Here is a 17,573-nt window from a genome sequence, read left to right as displayed (position 1 = left end):
TTTTCCTATTTTGGACATTTTATATAAGTAAGATTATATAATATATGACCTTTTTGGACTTTTACTTAGCATAATGTTTTCAATCTTCATTCATGTTATAGCATATATTAGTACTTTATTCTTTTTTATGGCTAATTAATATCCCATTTTATAACATACTTTATTTATTTGTTCTTCAGTCGCTAGATATTGGGTTATTTATACCTTCAACTATTATGAATAATGCTTCCATGGACATTCATGTACAAGTTTTACTATGGATATATGTTTCATTTTTCTTGTGTATATACCTAGTAGTGAAAGTGGTGGGTTATATAGTACTTTATGTTTAACATTTTGAGGAACTTCTGATCTGTTTTCCAAAGTGGTTGTACCGTTTTACATTTCTACCAGCAGTTTATGAGGACTCCAGTTTCTCTATTTCCTCACCATAGCCAAAGTTTTTGTTTTTATATGGACTTCCTCCCCATTTGACAAAAGTGGAGGGACATTCACACTATCATTTCTTAAAACCAGTTAAATCTTGAGAACTTACATTCTTGGTTTACAGGTTAACATACTGGTTCTCTCCATATTATTCTCTCATGATTTGCCCATTGTATTTCTAGACCCCCAATACCAAGGAATTATAAACAATTGCAGTGGAAAAAAGGTTGAAGACTTTTGATACATGCATATATCCTTGTAACAAGTGATCCCAGATAAGATAGAAACACATTTCTATTCTCTAAAAAGTTCCATAGTGCCCTTTTCTAGAGGATACTAAAATTTTTATAAATGAACCTGCTTTAAATGGTGGGGGTTTTTTAGCTGTAAAGGTAAAATATAGTTGTAGAAATTTTGGAAGAAATAGAAAAAGAGAAAGAACAGAATTCATCTATAATTCTACAACCCAAAAAAGACAAATACTGTTGACATTCAAATTAACTTTATTCAGTGGAGTCTTTAGGGTTTTCTATGTATAATATCATGTCTCCTGTGAATAATGACAGCTTTACTTCCTCCTTTCCAGTTTGGATGCCTTTTATTTCTTCTTGTCTGATTGCCATGGCTAGTACTTCTAGTTCTATGTTGAATAAGAGTAGTGGAAGCAGACATCCTGTCTTGTTCCTGATCTTAAGGGAAATACTTTCAGTTTTTACTCATTGATTACCATGTTTGCTGTGGGTTTGTCATATATGCCATCACCATATTGAGGTATGATCCTTCTATTTCCACTTTGCTGAGAGTTTTTTTTACCATTAATGAGTGCTATATTTTATTAAATACTTTTTCTGCATCTATTGATATGATCATGTGATTTTTATCTTTCATTTTTTATGTGATGTATCACATTTATTAATTTGTGAATATTGTATCAACCTTGCATTCCTGGAATAAATCCCACTTGATCATGGTATATGATCTTTTTAATGTATTGCTGGGTCTGGTTAGCTAATAATTTTGTTGAGGATTTTGGCATCTACGTTCATCAGGGATATTGGCCTATAAGTTTCTTTCTTTGTAGTGTCTTTATTTGGTTTGGAATTAGGATAATGCTGGTCGTGTAAAATGAACTTAGGAGTCTTCCCTCCTCTTGAAATAGTTGCAGGAGTTTGAGAAGGATACAAGTTAATTTTTCTTTGAATGTTTGGTAAAATTCACCTGTGAAGCCATCTGGTTCAGGACTTTTGTTTGCTGGGAGTTTTTTGATTACTGCTTCAATTTCATTAGTTGTAATTGATCTATTCAGGTTCTTTGTTTCTTTCTCATTCAGTTTTGGAAGTTTATGTTTCTAGAAATGTATCCATTTTGCCCAGTTTGTTCAGTTTGTTGGCATATGGTATTTTCTTGCAATCTGTGGTATTTCTGTGGAGTCAGTTGTTACTTTTCTTTCATTTATGATTTTATTTATTTGGGTCCTCTCTTTTTTTTCTTGATGAGTCTGGTTAAAGATTAGTCAATCTTGTTTATCCTTGTAAAGAACCATCCTTTGGTTTCATTGATTTTTTTTTGTCTGTGTCATTTATTTCTGCTCTGACATTTTTTACATACAAATTTTAGGGAGATAATTATTTTTAAAAAATTTATTTTTATTGTATTTTTTCCATTACCATTTACCCCCATTCCCTCTTCTACTTCTCCCCAGCCCCACAATCACCACACTGTTGTACGTGCCCATGAGTTCTTTCTCTTTTTTTCTTTGTCTTCTTTGCTAGGTTCCTCTACCCCCCAATCCTGATCTTTATTACTTCCTTCCTTCTACTTACTCCGGGCTTTGCTCATTTTTGTTTTTCTAATTCTTTTAGGTATAGGGTTAGATTGTTTACTTGAGATTTTTCTTGCTTCTTGAGGTAGGACTGTAATGCTATGAACTTCTCTCTCAGGACTGCTTTCACTGTGTTCCATAGATTTCGGGTTGTTGTGTGTTCATTTTCATTTGTTTCCAGGTAATTTTTGATTTCTTCCTTGATCTCATTCAGTGTTTAATAACATCTGTTTAGCCTCGTGTTTGAATGTTTTTCAGTTTTTAAAAATTTTTATTTTATTTTTGATTTTTAGAGAGAGGGGAAGGGAGGGAGAAAGGGAGAAAAACATCGATGCATGAGAGAAACATCTGTTGTTGCCTTCCATATGCTCCCTGACAGGGCATTGAACCAGTGACCTCTCAGTTCTCAGGATGATGCCCAACCAACTGAACCACACTGGCCAGGGTAGTTTTTCAGTTTTTTTATTTTAGTTGATTTTTAGTTTCATACCATTGTGATTTCAGAAGATGCTTAGTATGGTTTCAGTTTTCTTGAATGTATTAGGACTTACTTTGTCCTAACATGTGGTCCTCCACCAAGAAACTACAAGGTCTAATAAATAAATTCAGTAAGTAGCAAGGTACAATATTCAGAAATCAGTGGCATTTTTGTATACCAATAATGAACTATCAGGAAGAGAAATTAAGAAAATGGTCCCATTTACTATTGCAACAACAACAACAACAACAACAAACAGGTATGTAGGAATAAATTTAACCAAGGAGGTGAAAGATCTGTACTCAGAAAACTATATGACATTGAAGAAAGAAATTGAGGAAGATAGAAATAAGTGGAAATATATACCATGTTCATGGATTGGAAGAATTAAGATCATTAAAAATGTTCATACTACTCAAAGCAATCTATAGATTTAACACAATTCCTATTAAAATACCAATGGCATATTTCACAGGTGTAGAACAAATATTCCAAAAATGTATATGGAACCAAAAACAACCCTTAATAGCCTCAGCAATCTTGAGAAGGAAGCACAAAGTTGACGGTACCACATACCTGATATCAAACTGTACTACAAGGTCATTGTAATCAAAATAGCCTGGTATTGGCATAAGAACAGGCACATAGATCAATGGAACAGAGTAGAAAGGCCAGAAATAAACCCATGCCTTTATGGTCAATGAATATTTGACAAAGAGGACAAGAGCGTACGATGGAGTAAGGACAGTTTCTTGAATAAATACAAATTTGGAGGAGATAATTCTTTTTTAAAAAATTATTTATTTTTATTACACTTATTCTATTACCATTTATCCTCCCATACCCTCTTCTACCTCTCCCCCCAAACCCCTTATCACCACTTATGTCATTGGGATGTGAATACTGTTGAATGTTCCTGTGATTTAGGACAGCACTGACCAATAGAATTTTTTATGACAATAGAAGAGTTCTATATCTATCCTGTCCAAAATGGTATTGGGAAAATTGGACAGATACATGCAAAAAATGAAACCAGACCACGAACTTAAACTATACACAAGAAAAAACTCAAAATGGATTGAAGACTTAGAAATCATAAAAATCATAGAAGAAAACACAGGCAGTAAAGTCTCAGACATCTCTCATAGCAAAATTTATGCGGATTTATCTCTTAGGGCAAGGGAAGCAAGGGAAAAAACAAACCAATGGGACTACATGAAACTAAAAAGCTTTTGCACAGCAAAAGAAACCACCAACAAAATGAAAAGGGAACCCACTGTATGCGAGAACATATTTGCCAGTGTTATATCTGATAAGGGGATAATTTCTAAAATATATAAATAACCTATATACTCAACACTGGGAAGACAAACAATCCAATGAATAAATGGACGAAGGCCCTGCCCAGGTAGCTCAGTTGGTTAGAGCAGCATACTCCCCGGTCAGGGCACATACATGAGTCAGCAAATGAATGCATGAGTAAGTGGAACAACCAATCAATGGTTCTCTCTCTGTCTCTCAAATCAGTAAAAAAAAAAATGGACAAAGGACCTGAATAGACACTTCTCCAAAGAAGACATACAGGTGGTCAGTAGGCATATGAGAAAATGCTCAATGTCACTAATCATCAGAGAGATGCAAATTAAAACCGCAATGAGGTATCACATCATACTGCCGGAATAACTATCATTAGTAAATCAACAAACAAGTGCTGGCAGGCTTGTGGAGAAAAGGGAACCCTTGTGGACTGTTGGTGGGAATGTAGTCTGGTGCAGCTGCTGTGGAAAACAGAATGAAGTTTCCTCAAAAAATTAAAAATTAACTGCCTTTTGACCCAGTTATCCCACTTCTGGGAATAAATCCTAAGAATCCTGAAACACTAATTCGAAAGAATATATGCACCCCTTTGTTCATTAACTTTAATTTCCTTCTTTAAGGCCTTATATCCAAATGCAGTCACATTGGGAGTTAGGGCTTACAACATACAAGTTTTGGAAGGTTGTGATTTAGTGTATAACACATGCAGTGGTCTACTTTCTGTTCTCTCAGCACTGAACATTCTTTCCAAAGTTGTTTCCAATAAGATGATGGTCATGAACATATTTTTGTATAAAGGTTTTTTTTCTTTTGCACTCTGGCTTACAGCTAAATTCTCTAGAGTGGTGTAAGTAGGTCAAAGGATGTATTATTAAGACTATTGATAGAGATTGCCAAATTGCCTCCTAAAAAGGCTCTATACCAATTATACTTCCTCTAAGAATGTATGAGTGGCTGTTTTACTGTATCTTTGTCAGCATTAAAGTCTATATTAATTTGATATGCAAAAATAGAATCTTGTTTTAAGTGAATTTGAACATTGCAGAAAAATGTTAACATCATATTTTGCCTCTTGTTGTGGGGGTGGGTGAATTCATTGTCCATTTTCTTTGTCCATCTTTCTTATCAGGGGTATTATTATGTTTTCTTGATCAATTTGCATAAATAAATACATATATAAAACACAGTAATCCTTTCATGTTATTTGCTGCAAGTGTAATTTCCCAAATTGTTTGACTTTTAACTTTAGTCATCACAATTTTTTTCATCAAATGAGATTTTCAGTTTTAGGAAGTAAATTTCATTAGTATTTTGTACCTTCATCTATGACTTTTTAAGCTTTCAAAACCCTCCCCCAGTCAGACAAGAAAAAACACTTTTTTGTTAGGTTTATAGTGTTTAAGCATGTCTTCCATCTCACACTACTGACTGCTTATTCAGAAATACTGTCAAAAACATATGTTGTCGGGATGTGAATACAGTTAAATGTTCCTGTGATGTAGAACGGCACTGTCCAATAGAATTTTCTGTGGCGATAGAAAAGTTCTATATCTGTGCTGTCCAGTATGGTAGCACCTCGCCATATGTGGCTATTTGATGCGTGGTTGGTGCAACTGAAGAACTGAATTTTTATTTTAACTTTTAATGTAAATAAAAGTTAATGACAAATTAATTAAAAATAAATTTATTTAAATTTTAATTGAAATTAAAAACAAATTTAAATAGATCTACGACTTAGGATCGTTAATGTGATTTTGCCTTGTGTAACTGTGAATGGAGTGATCTAATTATGGTCCATTCTTCTTCCAAGGAAAGATACTCAAGGGAATGGTGTCTGTAGTGCCTAATTGACTATTGATCTATATATGGTTATTGCCCCCTTTTCCTCCTGATAAGGGGAATCAGCACAAGCAGTGTGTGTATATATGTGTGTGTTGGGGGAAATATTTAGCCACTGGAAGGCTGCTGGTAGAGTTCTTTTCTTTTGCATGTGCATGGATTCATAGTCAGTATCGTTAGTGGCCTTAGCAAAGCTGCCTCACTAAAGAAAGGGTATCTTTGGTAAGTTGCACCATATTTTCAGGCTTACCCCAGTTTTTACTTCTCTCTGTTACAGACGCTGCATTCAGGTAGTACATAAGCTACTCTGCTACCAGAAGAAGTGTAGAGTGCGCCTGCATTACACCTGGCGGGAACTCTGGTCAGGTAACTTTCTCCTTTTAATTCATCTTCTTTTCCTGTATCTTTTATGAGTGCTTAGACCTGGGCATAACATGAACTTTTTAAAAAACTTTTTAGTTTGTTTAGGATGCTTCTGTTTCATGTATATATTTTTTTTTGCCATTTTAGCCTTGTCTACTCCAGACCTGGGCATGTCACATATCTCTTCCATACTTTCTCTCATATTCCCTCTCCTCCCTCTATTTTTTGTCAGCTGTTAGAAACAATTGAATATTTCTTGAGTTCCAATGTATCTTATGAGTAAGAGAGAGGAGTCAGTACAAACTTGGATTCTTCCTCGATTCCATTTGGTAGCAGCATATGGACTGTCGGGAGGCTTCTGTGTGTTTCTTCAAGATGAGTAATCTCAGGAGGAATGTCATAGGGAGAGGGGGTGGAGAGGGGGCGGAGAGATGGGGGAATCCTGTTCTTTGTGTTACATCTGGCATTATTACTGTTTACAGACACTGTCAATTGTACCACTCCCCCTGTGCCAGAGACAAAAACAGCAAATTACAGTGTTTACTTTTGTCTTTGTATCCTTTTGGTAGCCCAGTAAAGTCACTGCTGTCCCTGCAGGCAGGAAGTGGCTCTTCTCTAAGGGTACAATTAATGCTGGCTTGCCACCCCTTTCTTTGGTGCAGTTTAATTGGAGCTTACAGGAAAGCAGAAGAGAGACATGTTCCCCGAGGCATTCACTTGCTGATAGATCCTGTGGCTTTCGTGACCTGATGGTACAATAAAGTCTTCTCCAGATAATTATAGTGATGAATGGTCACCCCTTGTGTGGGAGAGCTTCTCTGTGTTCTCAGAACAGGGGGGTGTCAGAGGCTTTTAAATAAAAGGGCCAGTAACCCCGCCCCCTTCCTTGGAATTTTTCTTACTTGTTGTGACATGTAGTTTCCTTCCAACCCAATTTGGCTTTCTAAATTTAGTCCTCCATAATGGGAAGTAGAGATCTTTAATTAATGGATTAGCAAGATCTTTGCAGTTACTGCCTAGATGGTGAAGGGGGAATAGGAGAAGAATAACACTAAGTGACAATAGTGGCATTTTCGTATTTTATAAAAGAGATTGTGTGAGAGTTTCAGACTGAGGAAATGTCAGAAGAGCTAAAGAGAGATCAAGAGATGGAAATGACTGAAGTTAGAATTTTTTTGGTAGGAACAAATTTTTTAAAGTTTTTTTAAATTTTATTCTCATTTGGGGGATGGGGAAAGGAGAAGGATGGAGGGGGGTGGAGAGAGAGAGACAGAGAGAGAGACAGAGAGACAGAGACAGAGAGAAGGAAAGAAAGAAAGAAAAACATCTATTGGTTGCCTCCTGCATGCATTCTGACTGGGGATCGAACCAGCAACCTAGGCATGTGCCTTGACTGGTATTCAAACTAGCAGCCTTTCAGTTATGGAACGACACTCCAACCAACTAAAAACCACACCAGCCAGAGTAAAACAATTCTTTTTAGTATAAAGGATTGCTGTGGTTGCCTATATATAGTTAGTTATGTGATTGTTAGGCTCTAAAAATATAAGATTAGAGAGAAACACAAAAATGGTGCCAATCTGTGGATGCTGGTACAGTTGTAGGACTTACAAGTACAAATGGTTCATGTATATAGCTGGAACGAAGTTCCACATTGCAGTACTGAAGAGTTGGTGGTAATAGTTGTTTCTGCTTGCTTTTGATTCCCTTCTGGTTTTATTTTCTTTTATTCTATTTTCTTTCTTTTCCATCCTAGCTCTCCCACCTCTGGCTTCTGGGATTTCTCTGGCTTTTCTCCCATGCTCATCATCTGTTGTTCTCTTCCTCGTTGCTGTATTCCATTGCCTTTCTACATTACCTTCTGCTGTTCACTCTGGCTGCCTCCCTGGAGCCTTGGGCTTCTCATTGCCTACCTCTGCCTTGTATCCTGTCCTTTGTGCTATTGTTGTCATACATTTTACTTTTGCATAGGTTGTAAACCCCACAATGCATCACTATCCTTTTGTTTAAAGAGGCAATTATCTTTTAAAGAAATTTAAAAATGTCTTTTATATTTCTTTTCTGACTCTTAACATTTGCCCATTCTGGCTAGGAAATTATGGGGCAGGAGACCATTCTGTGTTGTTGGTCAGTTGACTTTATGTCTTTGAGTACTTTCTGTGATGCCAGCTCTGTTTGTACAGCAGTTATGTGCTATCTCAGAACTGATTGATTGACATTCTAAGGCCCTTGGTAGGTTGACAGGAGGTATATATGAGTGTTATTAGTGAGAGCCTGGATGACTGCTTGCTTCTAAGGGGTAGGCGTTAGTGCTAGAGCTCTCTGCCAGCTGAGGTTAGCTCCTTTTCCTATATAGGCTGGATGAGCCCTTTTGGAACCCTGGCTCCATGTGTTTGTACATTGCATATACAGTGAGATACAGAGCAGGTGTTAAGGAAAGCTTCAAAATACTACACTACATGTGATGTATCAGCCCATAATAATGTGTAGTATTGCAATCAGTGAATATAAATGTGGCTCTGGTGGATCCACCCACTCGTTGGCTGGTGCCACCCCTCATGATGGTATGCCCATGTTTTCACTCTTTCTTTGCCTTCTAGACTTAGGGATTCGAGGGAGGTGTGTGAAACTCATAATGGCAGATATGCTTACATGTGCAGATGCTTGCCCATACATGTACTACAACCCTTAATAGAATTTTATTTATAAATGAGACTGGTAAGGCATATGTGTTGTTAGATTGGACAAACAGAAGTCCTTGGGTGTCTAGGAAGCAGTCGGCTAGGGTCCAGAAGCCTTTGTTCTTGGGATGTGTGTGTTTAGAATCACTGCACCTTGGGTAGTGATTTTTACTTGTATTTCTATGCTGTTGACTACAGTAGCTTTTTGTTATGGGGGAGGTAGCCAAAGGTCCCTATGTAAATTCTTTTTTTTTTTTTTTTTAATCCTCATTTGAGGTCATCTTTTCATTGTCTTTAGAGAGAGAGGAAGGGAGAGAGAGAAACATCAATGCAAGAGATAAACATTGATTGGCTGTCTCCCATTCACCCCTGGACCAGGGATCACACTCACCTGGATCGGGGATCAAACCTGCAATGCAGGCATGCACCCTGACTGGGAATTGAGCCTGCAGCTCTTTGGCTGTGGGATGACACTACAATCAATAGAGCCATACCAGCCAGGGCCCTATGTAAATTCTTATATGGAATTTACAGCCTTTTTCTAATGGACAAAGAGAATCCAGCTGTGTTAATTGGGGATTTAATTCTGCCTGATATGTTGGTTTTATGCAAGCCCTGACCTACTCCCTGTTGCCACCGTCTATTTATATGACGCCTGTCACCATGGTATCTGAGTGTGTGGGGAAATATATTTAGGCTAACTGCAGCTAGAATATGGAAAGGACTCTCTTGGTGCCCTCTTTTCAGCAATTGCTGTTTTTCACTAAGTTGTGGCAAGTTCAGAAGCTCTTCTCTGACCTCTAGGCTCCCCAGGTCTCCTATTTTGAGTAGAGCAAAAGGTTAGGTCTTAAAACTCTCCTCTCATACAGATAGAAAAATGGGTTTTAGGATAAGATTCTAGTAAAATAGCTTTTTTACCTTTGAGAATATAACGAAAGGTGTGATTTTTGTGTCCAGAAAAATGTCTATTTGCACATTCATATTATAATTTCAGAGGTAATTTCATGTAATTTCAGGAAGTTCATGGACCCTCTGAGAGCCCCTTCATGATTCCATGTTAAGGATTCCTATCTTAATTTTAGGTTCCATGGACTCCCAATTAATTTTTTTCACAGAACATCTGTGAAACAATTTAGTATTTTGTTAAATATTTTTTAAAGATTTTATTTATTTATTTTTAGAGAGAGGGGAAGGGAGGGAGAAAGAGCGGGAGAGAAACATCAGTGTGTGTTTGCTTCTCACATGCCCCCATGGGGAACCTGGCCCACAATCCAGGCATGTGCCCTGACTAGGAATGTGCCCTGGCATGTGGCCAGGCATGTGCCCTGACCAGTGACCCTTTGGTTCACAGGCCAGCATTTAATACACTGAACCACACCAGCCAGGGCTTGTTAAATATTTTTTCATGTACTTACTGATCGCACTGCATTCCTCCTGGGAACTTTAGCTTAGCAGTCTCCTCTCTTGGTCACTATGCTTTATTTCCTGTGTCTTCCTATGGCACACGAGCTTCTGTTTCAGCCTGTCACATTGTTTTGCTATGTTTGCACATGCCCGTACTATGTTTTATTTAAATATATATCCTCTCAGAAAAGTTCCCAGAGGGCAGGGTTTGTGTTTTAATTGTTGTTTCATCCCCAGTATACCACTTGGCTTATGATAGGGGCTCAGAGAACATTTGAAAGAGTAAATAAATAGATACGTAGAATTTCCATTAGTGATGAATCAACATTCTCCTAAAGCAGCACAACTTGTGTTTGGACCTCAAAACAATAACACCAACCATAATAACATAACCCATTAGGATGTCTGTTGTCAAGTTTCTGTTGAGCTAACTTCATCACCTTTAAAAAAATTATTGATATTAGGAGAAAGAAGAAGGGCGGGGGGCGGGGGAAAGAGGGAGAGGGAGAGAAAGAAACATTGATTTGTTGATGCATTTCACTGGTTGATTCTCATATGTGCCCTGACCAGGGATCAAACCCACAGTCTTGGCATATTGGGACACTGCTCTAACCAACTGAGCTACCTAGACAGGGTGACTTCATCACCTTTTAATTTGAGTTACTGATGTGAAAGGGAGTGGTGGGTAATTTCTCTCTCTCTCTCGTCTCTTTCTTCCTTACCTACAGATACATGGATTGCTTTTAACCAAGTAAAAATGGAAACTGATGGTTTCCAAGCCATTAATCAAAGAATGAGTAGAATGTTTAGAGAGAAGCATATAGTTGTTGGAGAGGGAAGTCCTTGAACAGAGCTTCATGGAGTCGGCCTATTTTACTTCCACTTCAGGCAGAAGGGGCATTGGGGAGGCAGCCTGCATTTAAATAATGTAGCTTTCCATAGTCTAAAAACGTGGGTCAATATAAAGGCAGATATATACTGGTGTTTTATATTTGACATTTATTTGTGGATTACAGTCCTTTTTACCCTTTCACTCTGCTACATCCCTGTATGATAAGTCATTATTTTTGTCACCATTTGTTGGGGAAAGGAGTGGAGGCCCAGAAGGGTAAATGACTTGCTAAGGATCCTGGAACCAGACACTAAACAGAGTCATGATTAGAACTTAGAGTTCCTGACTCCTTTGCTCAGACGCAGATCACTAGGCAACATTTGCCTCCCTGCAGGAAGAAAGGCCCCTAAAGCCCCAAAACAATCTGTTCAGCTCCACTGTGCTAAAGAGCATCCAAAGCATTCACAGCTTTGTGAGAAAGAGAGAAATTGCACATTGCATGACCTTTCAGATACCTGCTGGGAAAATGGAAAACCCAGAGAGTGCCACAGCTTTTTGGATCCAGCTAGCTCCCCCATCATTGGCAGAAGCCTATGACTGACTTCATGGTTCAGGTACACCATGAGACTAGAAATTGAGAGCCTTTCTTTGGAAGAAAGTTGTAGTGTAGGTATTGTCATACGGGACTGAAAATTTTCAAGAGAAAGAATGATCTGAGCCATGGATTTATCCGGCAGTTCCTGAATAGGTATAGCTTTGACTATTTGGTAGTCCCTCCTGATTTTGGGAAACTATCCTTTGAACTTTGAAGTGTCTGCTTTTTTTAGTTTAGTTTCTTTCTTAAACTTTATATCGATTTAATTATAGACTCACAGGAAGTTGCAAAAATAGTACAGAGAATTTTTGTGTCCTTTACCCAGCTTCCTCCAGTAGTGACATCTTATATAACTACGTTATTGCTTCTTTCAGTTTTGGAGAGGGTGTCCAGGTGGGAAAGAACATAGCAGTAAACAACCAGAGTAGATGGAAAGAGAAATTTTGCCAGCTACTATTGCTGTTTGTTTTTTAAATTGCTTTTTAAAATTGTTCTTCCTCTTTCCCCCCAATTTTCTCTGATTTAGGGGAATATGTTACAAGACGTATGCTAGGCTTGACGTACCTAATTAAGACTGCTCTAGTTTGCAAGTGCAGAGATGGGGGCTTTTATCTTCTGTGGATAATCAGTTTTTCCTCAAAGTTAAAGTATTCTAATATAGGTCATGAGAACATATTTCTCTGTTTCCATGATTTTGTTATGAAAAATTCTGTACAGCAGTATAGAAAGCCCAGGACTGGAAAAGAATGCTGGGAAGCTATTTTTTTTCCTTCAATTCGCCACATTTGGCTAAATCCAGAATTTACACTATTTTGAATCTTTTTCGCATCTCAGAAACTTGGCAGAAGCAAAAGATAAGAATTTCTAACAGGTTTAGCCTGTTAGAGGGAGAAAAAGATTCCCACCTAAAAACCCCTAAGAGTGAGCAATCTCTGTTCTTTTCTCTGCACATGAAGTCATCTCCTATCCGGAGGCCCGTTAGCATCTCATCAACTTAGAGAGACAGAGGGAAGAGTGGCTGTGCTTTCGTTGCTGTGCCTGTCCTAGTTCTAAAGGAGCCTACCATTTAGTTTCATTGGTATCTTCATTCTCTGGATCTGGGTGAGCAGGACAGGTCTGTTACTGTTTTCATTCATTTTGACAGAAAGTAAAGTTTTTGGATCTATATCAGATACATGGCCTCATTGACTGTTAGATTTTTTAAAGAGAGATTTTGGCTATCTCTTAATTGGGCAATGTTGGAAAAAATAAGCAGGTGGTATAGGGTTCTAGAAGAAGGCAGTGGCCTTTGAGCATGCTTATTTAGAGGCAGCTACACAGGAATGAGGTGTATGGGATCCTGCATTTTCCAGAGTCTAAGTTGCATGTGGGAACTTTCACATAAAAGCTCATTTTCATGATGAAGAAGAGGGTGGGTAGTAACTGTGAGGATTGCAGCGTTCCGAGTAAATGGGGAATTGGAGGTAGTTGAGACCCGGGTTTTCCCTTTTAGCAGATGCACTTCAACAAGGAAAATGGTAAGACAGAACCTAACTTCCATTTAAAGAAAGGGCTTTCTTTTTCTTCCAGTTCATCTAGAGGTGTGTGAAGCCCTTAGACAGTTCAGCCTATGGATGTACTGACCTTTCTTTTTATTGTGGTATAAAATACACAGAACGTAAAATCTACTACATTAGCCATTTGTTAAGTATACAATTAAGTGGCACTAAATATATTCATATTGTCGTGCAGCCATCAACATCATCTTTTCCCATAACTCTTTTCATCTTGTAAAACTAAAACTCTGTACCCATTAAACAGTAATGCTCCAGTCCCTCCTTCCCTCAGCCCCTGGCAACCACCAGAGTCTGCTTTCTAAGTATGCCATGTAAGTGGAACCATTGTGAGGCTTATTTCCCGTAACATAATGTCCTTAAGTTTTGAGAAATCAGATCCTGCCCCTTTCTCAGAGTTTGCTGGTTTTGTCATTGTTTTTCTTTTCAACTTTTAAAAAGATTTTATTTATTTATTTTTAGAGAAGGGAAAAAAAGTGAGAAAGAGAGGGAGAGAAACATGGATGTGTGAGAGATACATCAGTCTGTTGCCTCTCGTATGCACCCCGGCTGGAAATAGAACTGGCGACTTTTCGCTTTATGGAATGACGCTCGGCCAACTGAGCCACGCCAGTCAGGGCTTGTTACTGATTTTGTTTTTGTTTTTGTTTTTTACAGATTTTATTTATTTATTTTTAGAGAGAGGGGAAGGGAGGGAGAAAGAGGGGGAGAAACATCAATGTGTGGTTGCCTCTTGTGCACTCCCCACCCAGGACCTGGCCTGCAACCCAGGCATGTGCCTCTATGGGAAATTGAAATCTAACCGAGACCCCTGGTTGCAGGCCAGCACTCAATTCACTGAGCCACACCAGCCAGGGCTGTTTCTGTTTTTGTTTTTTTGATTGTTGTAGGCTGTTTGTGCTGAGGATCAGCTGGAGCTGTAAACTTAATGTCTTCTTGGGTCTCTTCTGAGCCTTTTCTTGGGCATGCACTGTCACTTTCTGACTTTCCTTGTATGTGCAGTTGTTTTTGAATGTCCTAGTCTTTAATGTCTGGTTTTCTAAAGGGGGAAAGTGAAAAATGAAGGTCGAGGGTGGGGGGAAAGGAGTACTGGCCCTTTAAGTCTCCTTAAGTCACTTATCTGGAGGGAGAAGTGCTCGCAACAAAGGAGGAGGTGCAACAACAATGGCTGCCCACCTCTTTGCACTCCTCAGTTAGCACCAGAGCACATATCCCCAATGTTAGGAGGACAGGGTCGTTTTTTGCCCACCCTAGCTTCCACAAGCTGTGTGCAAGCTGCTCCAGGAACAAGTACACAGGTTTTGCCACATGGCTGAGGGTAGGGGATGGGTAGCTGTACTGTGCCAAGAACTGAAATTGACTGAAATTAACCAGAATATACTATCCAAGTCTTTTGGAAGCTGCAAATCTTCATCGGAGTCCAGAGTTCCAGAACAGTGAATCAGACAGATTCTGCCAGAGCAATTATGGTCTAGGTGGGGAGAATCCTAATGCTTCCTACTTTTCTGTCTTCCCAGAATCCTCCCGCTGGATGGATTCTTTTGTGCAATCTTCACCTGGAAAGGTTCATAGCTGGCAAACAAAGCCATTTCATTCTCTTATTTGATTCATTGGCCTGTTTTAGTGAGGTGTTTGGGTTTGCAGCCAGACAGATGCCTATATTCTGAGAAGCCACCTAGTGTGTTTTTAAATTATTCTACTGATAGGTGCTGGCATCTTAGTCCTTCCTGTGCCACTTTGCTGATTGACAGTGAACCTACTGATTGCTGGCAATGTCCCTGAGTAGTTGGTGATTTTATCCAGAGATGCTAGAATTGGCTAGAGTTTATATGCCTCTGGGGTTTTAAGAGGCATTGGCTTGTTACACTAGTGCTATTTCTAGTCTGTCCTTTGAGTTCCTCTACCTTTCTCCTAAGCAAGTGATATGTTAATATTTCTCTCCTCTCAGTCACTATGAAATTATTTATCCATTTTCCCTAATGAGCGGGTTTTGATTTGGGATCTGTGGCATCTCATCCTAGCTCCCTGCCAGGCCACAAAATAGGGCCTGGCAGAGTCTTGTCTTTGCTTTGTATCTCTTTCTCTTCATAGTGTGTAAAAGCTGTTCAAACAGGCATCTCTCCCTGGCCTGATTCTTCTGAGACATTTACTTGTGCTCTGCTGGAGGTTCTCTGTCTCCTTCCTGTTTTTAATCTTATTTAAATGTCATTCACTTGGGTTTGTAATTAAACCTCCCCACTGCTTCTCTGAGGCAGGCATCTGAGGTACCACTTAATTGTGAATTTCTGTGGTTGGCTTGTTCCTCCGTGCACCTGGTTTACCTCAATGTGGGGGACAGGTTTTAGTCCTGGGTAAGTTCCCATATTCATTATTCATTCTACTCTCCTACATGGCAACACAATTTGCTGTAGCCTTCTTTCTCTCTCCTTGAATTCAAAACAAGATAGAAAAAAATCTGGGAAAGTCTTTATTATGTGGGGGTATGTAAATACTAGGAGCACTTCGGCAAACAAGGCTCCTCGTGGGGTGAGAATCCTGTGTAAGGTGGCAGGATTCTCAGATGACGTTACTGAGCTCTTCTCATTTGAAAAATAGATTGGTTGTCTCTTGTCTCTGGGAATTCCCTTGGGACTCCAGGAACCATCAAGGTATCTGTTCCTGGCTCAGCTTCCCAGAACCTGTACACTGTCCTTTATTTCACCTGTGTCCGCCTACACTCAAGGCAGTAGCGTTGTACACTACTACCATACTTTATGCACAGGGCTCCCTAAGGAAAGGAGCTTGGTCCAAAGCTAAGTTGCCTCTAGTACAGAGTCAAAAAGAGGCAGCAATTGCTGTCAATTTGTAGTTCTTGAAAAAAGAGCCCAGCAACTAAGTTTTCAAAGTGCCTGGTGGAAAAGACCTTCCAACGAAGAAACTGTGTGTGGAGCACCTACTGCCCTATAACTTAAACATATTGAATGTGTAATGTAGTACCTCAAATATTGCACTGACATAACTTCTCTATTTTTCATTCAGGTTAGGAGAATTTGGAGCCAGGTATCTGGAGCCTCATGTAATAGAGATAGCAAAGATTAGGAGTCAAACCCAGATCCCCAGTGGTTTTTTAGAATATTGTTAATGCATCACTGTACTGGGGGCTTTGTGAACTTGGATGATTACTCTGAAGACTGCCATAGGGTTGTCTTGAAGGCTGCTCAGGGTTCATTTTGAATTTGCATCCCTGCCCAAGAGTTCACCGTTGTCTGTTAAATGAGTATACTCGGCTCCTTTCCTTGTTCCATGGAAGAGGAGACACCTTTATATGTTTGGCCCCATACTTAGAACTGTTTACCATGATGTAAATGTCAGCTGATAATCAGTGACACTGAAGTTATAGAAAGTTGGGATGGAGCATTTGCGGGGATCATGGTAGTGTTTGTGGAAAGGAAAACATTGATCTCTCTTTTTTTAACATAAAATTTTTATGTGTACAGTTCAGTAACACTAAGTAACACCCATTGGTGTGCAACCATCTCCACCTTCCATTTCCAAAATTTTTCCATCTTCCCAACCTGAAAGTGTTAGTTTAGCTCCAACTGGCTATGTGGCTTTGAGTAACTTACAAAACCTTCCTGAATTTCAATTTGGTCACCTGTAAATTGAGACCATTAATACCTACTTCATTGGATAGTTAAGATGATTCAGTGAGAATAATGTACTTTAAGTGCTTTACATAATGCCTAGCACCTAGCAGGCACCTAAAAAATGTTACCTCACTTGCTATTTGTGATCATTGTGTTTCTTCCTTAGAAAAGAGATGAATGCAATTTGGGGGAGGTGATTTCTATAGTTAAGTGTCTCAAGGTATGGGGTAGAGGGCAGTAGTAAAGAGGAGGGCTTGCAATACTTAGTTTCTGGCACAAGTATTAACTTGTAGTTTTTGTCACTCAGCAGGGAGATATGATGCATTCCTCTATTTGATATGTCTGTCTGGCCTTGGTGTTTTGGGGCAGCTTGGTCCTAGGGCTGTGGAGGATGAAGGCCAATAAGAATTGTCTACTAAGGCCTAGAAAGTCTTGCTCACCAAGCTAGTCCTCATCCAAAAAGATACTGTCTGTAATAAGCTGTGCCATTCTGGTTTTTGGGGATGAGCAGTCATAGTTCACCTAATGGACAAACCTGTTTATGCAGTACTGAGTTTCTATAGCATAGGCTATTCTTCTTTGGAAATAACTTAGACTACGGGTCAAGTCTTTGGTGAGGAGGAGTTTGTGTTAGTCT

The 17,573-nt window shown here is 38.9% G+C and overlaps 1 protein-coding gene across 2 annotated transcripts in view; it reads left to right on the top strand.

Moving 5' to 3' along the window:
- Positions 1–17,573, top strand: part of ARMH3 (armadillo like helical domain containing 3) — a 185,317-nt gene that overhangs the window by 57,939 nt on the left and 109,805 nt on the right. For both annotated transcript variants that reach the window (XM_045854392.1, XM_045854393.1), the window contains exon 20: positions 6,160–6,248. In XM_045854392.1, the coding sequence (XP_045710348.1) occupies positions 6,160–6,248 (89 nt within the window). The remainder of the gene's footprint in view (positions 1–6,159; positions 6,249–17,573) is intronic.

Source organism: Phyllostomus hastatus, unplaced genomic scaffold (genome assembly GCF_019186645.2).
Source record: "Phyllostomus hastatus isolate PE091 unplaced genomic scaffold, TTU_PhHast_1.1 phas_scaffold_1066, whole genome shotgun sequence".
NCBI lineage: Eukaryota > Metazoa > Chordata > Mammalia > Chiroptera > Phyllostomidae > Phyllostomus > Phyllostomus hastatus.
The sequence above is the reverse complement of the archived record's forward strand: the minus strand, read 5'-3'. Positions and strand labels throughout refer to the sequence as shown.